Genomic DNA, 6,636 nt, shown 5'->3' on the forward strand with positions numbered 1-6,636 from the left:
CTCAAAAAAACAAAAAGAAAAAGAAAAAGAAAAAAGAAAGAAAGAAACTGGGAAGTCTGATGTGTAGAGAAATTTAGGATTCATTACTTTGTGTTCAATGTAATTCACCCTTTGCCACCTCCTCAAGAAAACTACAGCAGAGGCCTCTTACTTACAAACAAAACAAATACAGATGGGAAACTATCTCCTCTGAGAAGTCTTCCTTTACCTGTGCATCAATAAACATTTCCTTCTGTGTTACCTCTGGGCTTGGTATATTAGCACCCTGAGTTGTGTCTATCAGCTCCAAGGAGCAGAGTTAAGAAGTGTTTCCAGCCGGGCACTGTGGCTCATGCCCGTAATCCCAGCACTTTGGGAGGCCACGACTGGTGGATCACCTGAGGTCAGAATGAGAAGTTCGAGACCAGCCTGACCAACATGGTAAAACCCCTTCTCTACTAAAAATACAAAATTAGCCAGGCCTGGTGGCGCATGCCTGTAACCTCAGCTACTTGGGAGGCTGAGGCAGAAGAATCACTTGAACCTGGGAGGCAGAGGTTGCAGTGAGCAAAGATCGCACCATTGCACTCCAGCCTGGGCAGCAAGAGCAAAACTCCACCTAAAAAAAAAAAAAAGTGTTTCCTCTGTATTGCCAGTATCTAAAACAGTGGCTGGCACAAATGTCTGTTCAACATGAAACCTAAAACCAGTATCTAAATCCAAACGGTCAATTATTTTAACTATACTTTTGTTTTTCTTTTGAGACGGAGTCTCACTCTGTCGCCCAGGTTGGAGTGCAGTGGCATGACCTCGGCTCACTGCAACCTCCGCCTCCCGGGTTTAAGCAACTCTCTGCCTCAGCCTCCCGAGTAGCTGGGATTACAGGTGCCCGCAACCATGCCCGGCTGATTTTTTGAACTATACTCTCATTTTCACTCAGCAAGGTAAAGAGGTAACTTGAAAAGTTTGGAGAGGCATACAAATGAAACACATACTTACTGTTTCAAAAGTATTCAATACCATCAAAGGGAAAAAAACATTAAAATAATCTCCATAATTGTGAAATCTGACAGGCACAGGTCTTGAGATGGACTGACAAAGACTTGCAGGGGGCCCACACTGACCAAAGTTCAAAAACATTTCATATTTCCATTTTAAGACCTCTTTAACGAAGGTGTCAGAGACAGACTGTGATGACAAGAGAATGTTTACTGGAGAGGAAGATGGAAAATATTTGCTTTCACCAAATGGAACTTTGCAACCTTGCCTGTTGGAATTATTCGGAGACTGAGGATGAAGAACATTGCACGAATTCTTCATTTCACCCACTGGCTTCTGAGCTATGAGGGGAGCTGGCTGTGGTACTTTCAAAATCGACTGTATCCCCTTTGACTTATTTTTTAGAGATGGTGAAAGTGCTGAAGAAGTTTCCAAAGATTTAGAAAGACCAGCAATTCGTGAAGTACTCTTTGAGCTAAAAATCTTAGCAGTGGTAGGTCTCAAAGGTTTAGATGCAGAAGGAGGCAAGCCAGGTTTACGAAATACATCTTCATCTGCTGCTTTCACTTCAGAGTGTTTTGGGCAGTATTCACTCCGGTTTTTTGTGGTTTCAAGACAATCTTTGTACTTACACTTTGTGCCACTCAAAGATTCCAAATGAGGCCGACTTACAGAATCTTCTTCAACCTCAACTGTATCTTTTCCATGAATTAGTTCAATTAATTTATAATTGTCATTCTCCATTTGTGAACATAAATCCATATCTTCAGGATCATTTTGTGTTAAAAATAAGTTATCTTCCTCTGCATCACTGCTAGAGTCAGGCTCTCCCTCTTTCAAAGTTGTCACCTCTATATGATGTGCTGTTGGATCACCTCCACCCAGAGGGTCCTCTGAAGTAGAGACAATTACTTCATTTGTTGGTATTGTTCCATTTAACACTACAGAATCACACTGGTTCAAAGGGCAAGCATCACCAGTCGCTGGAGACCCATGTTTTGCTTTTATGGTTTCTGGTTCAGAAGGCATGCATATTATTAACTGTTTTCTGTTACTGTTGGCGAGTACCTCAGTTCCTCCTGTACAATTATAATCTGACCTATCAGGTTCCGGTACAAATATGTCAGAATTCTGTGCTGTATGTGACCCTGCTCTTGTAACATCTGTACTTTCACAATCAGAAAGTCTTCGTCTATTTTTTTGTGATTTGGGTCTGATCTGCCTTTGCATCTGAAGTTCTTGACTAGTCAGCAGCTTCTTATTATTTCTGACAGACAGGTTTTGAGGAGAAATTAATTTAGTCTTTTTTCGGGTTTCAACTACTCCAACAGTTTTGCCATGATCACGTAATTGAGCTACACAATCCAAAGATCGCTGGGACAACTCATATGCCTTACGAGGACCCTTTTTCAGGCCAAGTTTCTCAGCTGTTGAAGTTGGCTCAGGACACTGACGAAATTTCTTTGGTGGCACTATAGCAGGAGTTGTTCTACAACTTAGGTAATTTGCACTTCTATTCTGTCCTTTTTTGGCATCTGAATGACTTTTCTTAGGGGTCTTAGAAACTGGAACTTTCCTGACGGGTTCTGTACAAGTACAAAGCTTTGAAGACTTCTTTTGTGAAACCGCAGTGGCTCTCTGAATACTTGAATTGGGAGTTGAAGTCCTTCTATCTATACTGTTAAAATCATCTCCAACAAGATCTCTCTTATTAATATCAGACTGGCCCTCATTTCTGACAGAAGATGAAGGCCTCACAGGACCTTCAGCCATTGGTTTTTCAGATCGTTTTCTCTTAGGCTTTTTTACTTCAATTTCACAAAATTCCTCAACAGGAATACTCTGTGGTCTTGTGTGTTCTTCAATGCCCTCTGCTCCTTTTTTAACAACTTCAGATACATAATCTGCACAACCCTGACGATTTGTGGTATTGGCTATAGGAGCCAAACATTTTTTCTCACCATCCTGAACTGAATTATTGTCTAGATGATCTTGCCAAACTGAAAACACTTCAAATGAACTTTCAAACTCAAAATACTGAGAATCAGATTCCTCAAACTGAAAAAGAGACTCTGTCTTTACTTCCTTTATTGGATTCTTTTCCTCCTTACTATTAACTGTTGAAACGTGCTGCTCTGGACGTTCCTTCTCAAGGCATATTTTGTCCTGTTTAGTGAGTTTCTCAAGACTCAGGATTCCTTCATCATCATCATCGTCATCAGAATCTGAAATAATAATAACATGTCCACGGGAGGTATCTCCATTATTTTGGTTAGCTGTGAAACATCTTTTATCTTCTTTTACTTTCCTTTGCAGCTGCGATGAGTTCTGAGGTGAATCGGATGGAAATGTAATAACACTGGCTTGAGCTAGTAAAGATAATTTGTGAAGGTCTCTGTCTATCTGAGAATCCGTTAAGGTGTCAGATTTAGGACTGATGCCAGGGGCCTGTTCTCTTATCAAGTTAGAATAAATCACATTGGTACTATTACTACTCATCTCCTCATCTCTTGATTCAGGTACAGTCATAAGATCTTTAAAGGGAGATGATTTCTTCTCTGAAGTACTGGTCATTTCTGTAAAGGGGATCAAATCTTTATCAACATGAAATTCCTGTATTTTACAATTGTTTTCATGGGAAGAGAAAATATCTAACTCTTCATTCTTTAACTGTTTCTCTTTTGGCAATACATTGTTTTGAGATTTTTGTTCTCCATTCTTATTATCATCCAGAACACCACTAGGGTCTGAAGAAAGATTGTGTATGAAACCATCTCCTTTCTGAACTCCTGTATCTTTCCTTGAATAGAAACTCTCAATGTTAGATACAGTCAAATTTTCATCTAAATTGATGGCATTATCGACCAAAGTACTCTTCCTGTGTTGCTTCTTTATTACATGTGATAACTTTGCACATATTTCATCTTTCTGTACCTTAGTTTTTCGTTTTGAGGTTTTAGCAAGAGCATCATCCTTTAAACAGAAATCTTCATTTGATGTGGACACTTTTTCCAAAGAATCAGTGCTAGAATCAGTCAACAAACATGTTGATACTATTATTCCTCTGTCACGTCCCCTTTCTGGACCATTTCTTGAAGTACAATCCTTTGGTGTATATGAAGAGATCTCTTTTACAGACTTCTGCTTCCTTGTACTTATTTTAATTTGACCTTCAGCTCTTTCAGTAACAATGTTTTTACGACTCTGCTCTAAGCATGACCCAGCTGAGAGATGGTCTTCTAGTTTCACATCCTTTATATAATTTTGCTCATTATCGTCACCTTCTATAGTGTTATCTGCTTTGATCAATACACTGTCTTGCACTTTCATTGGTTCTTTAGAAAATGTTGGGCTGGAAGCTTCCAAACAATGCATATATTTTCTAGACGTCTTCCCTATTTGTTCACTTTCTTCTTTATTATAAGATGCAGGAGAGGTTTTACATGTAGAAGTCAGATCCACAAAAGTGTTACATGGAGGTGCTTTGAATGTTATGTTTCTAATAATTTGCTTTAAACAAGTTTGTAGCTCATGGGTTTCCTGACTAGTCAACTGCCAACCTAGAGATAAATTTCCTCTAAGGAATAAGTTGAGCTTATCCCAGAATCGCTTGCAAAGAGATTGCTGCCCAAGCTGATAACCTTCTTTAAGGAGACTTCTAATCAGCTGCACACAAGCAAGTTGTACAGAGTTAGATGGCATGGAATGCAACGACAGTGATGATATCATTGCTGTTCCTCTGGAGCAATTTCCAGATGATTTCTCAGAACTCCGTGTAAACGCAGTGGTAGGAAGCTTGGCACATTTGACGACGGCTTCCACCCATTGCTGGGAACTAACCCACAGCAAATGCAAACATTTTTTATTTCTATGCAGTTCAACCACTGATACCAAAATTAGAAGAAAAAATTCAGTGACTTTGTCACACACGGCATCTGTTTGGTTGAGGACTTCTTTGACTTCAGAGTACAGATGATGAACAACCCCTGCTATGTAAGCCACACCCAAATCCTTAAGATCCATGAGGGACTGGACAAAAGGGATGAACCATAGAAATGTGCTGTTATGAACACGCATGTCTTGACCAATATCTGACTGAAGTACACTGGCTAATGTTTCCATTTCTTCATACATGTTAGGACAATAATCTGGGCAAATGGCTGTTCTCCATCCAGAATCCTAAAATGAAAGAAATGCTGATGTTCAGATAAATAAGCACTACTTATGACAGGTTCAACACCCAAGTCGTTAAGAAAAATACGTTTCTCAACTCTTATTTTGGCTTACCACATCATTATTACAATGGTATAATTGTGGCATATAATTATATCACAATCGTAATACACCTAACTCCCAAGAAAGTGAAAATATAAATTTTGAGGTTAGTTTCATAAAAAGACAAATTGATAACACCTTTATGTACTCTCACCTTCTTTCCACTAGCTAGTTTTGATTTCTAGCCATGCCACGTATGTCCCCATAAACTTTCCATCTTCCCTAAATGTACTTAGAAATTAATTTTCCAAAGTATGCATACTGTAGTTAAGAGTCCATCGTCCCCAACACACAATACATCTGCTGTTCGTGAGAAGGGCTTTTACATAGCAGTAGATTGAGAACAGCTACATATCACAAAATCTGCAACTCAACAAATTATATAAAATAGTCTACACAATATAAAGGCAATAAAATAGCATCTGAATTTTCAAAGTGTTTTATACCTTTTTGGTCTTTTCAGGATTATAATTGTATACGATCTGGCTGCAAGTCACCATATCATCCGAATAGGACTCCGGTTCTAACTTGGTCCTTAAATATTAAGAATAAATAGAAATTACTGAAACGAAGGGGGAAAAAAAGGAAGAAACACCTCGTTAAGTAATTTAGCTGGGGCCGGGCGCAGTGGCTCATGCCTGTAATCCCAGCACTTTGGGAGGCCGAGACGGGCGGATCACGAGGTCAGGAGATCGAGACCATCCTGGCTAACATGGTGAAACCCCGTCTCTACTAAAAAAAAAATACAAAAAATTAGCCGGGCGCGGTGGCAGGCGCCTGTAGTCCCAGCTACTCGGGAGGCTGAGGCAGGAGAATGGCGTGAACCCAGAAGGCGGAGCTTGCAGTGAGCCGAGGTCGCGCCACTGCACTCCAGCCTGGGCGACAGAGCGAGACTCCGTCTCAAAAAAAAAAAAAAAGTAATTTAGCTGGAACATGCTTTCTTATAGAGATGATGTTTAAATCCTGACATTAGCTGAACTAACCTTACAGAGCTGTTCCGTATATGTTGGATCTCTCTATTGTAGCTTGCGTTGTCGATAATGGTTTGAAATGCCTCAATAGGATCAATAAGTTGACCCCAGACCTTAGATCCAAGGCGATCCAGAATCACCATAAAACAGTGTAATGCGGGCCAGAAAGGATCCACACTATCATCTGAAATACAATGGCACAATCGTTGAATTACTAAACAGAAAAACATACTACAATATATTGAGAATTAAGCATATTCTTTATCTGGTGAGTAGCAACCCAACTAAAAGCCAAGCAGCAAATAATTTAAAGCAGCGCCGCCGCCAGTCCTCAGACACACAGCGGGTTTCAAAAGCAGCCACATTTTCAAGATTTTTTGCAAGTAATACTATGATGCTTCTGTAAAAAAAA

The 6,636-nt window shown here is 39.8% G+C and overlaps 1 protein-coding gene across 6 annotated transcripts in view; it reads right to left on the reverse strand.

Annotated features, from left to right (window-relative positions):
• Positions 1-6,636, reverse strand: part of SETX (senataxin) — a 92,822-nt gene that overhangs the window by 62,012 nt on the left and 24,174 nt on the right. For all 6 annotated transcript variants that reach the window (XM_058444750.1, XM_058444748.1, XM_058444749.1 and 3 more), the window contains 3 exons: positions 6,237-6,408; positions 5,700-5,787; positions 979-5,157 (listed from right to left, as the gene is read on the reverse strand). In XM_058444750.1, coding sequence (XP_058300733.1) covers positions 979-5,157; positions 5,700-5,787; positions 6,237-6,408 — 4,439 coding nt within the window. The remainder of the gene's footprint in view (positions 1-978; positions 5,158-5,699; positions 5,788-6,236; positions 6,409-6,636) is intronic.

Source organism: Hylobates moloch, unplaced genomic scaffold, assembly GCF_009828535.3.
Source record: "Hylobates moloch isolate HMO894 unplaced genomic scaffold, HMol_V3 SCAFFOLD_10, whole genome shotgun sequence".
Classification (NCBI taxonomy): domain Eukaryota; kingdom Metazoa; phylum Chordata; class Mammalia; order Primates; family Hylobatidae; genus Hylobates; species Hylobates moloch.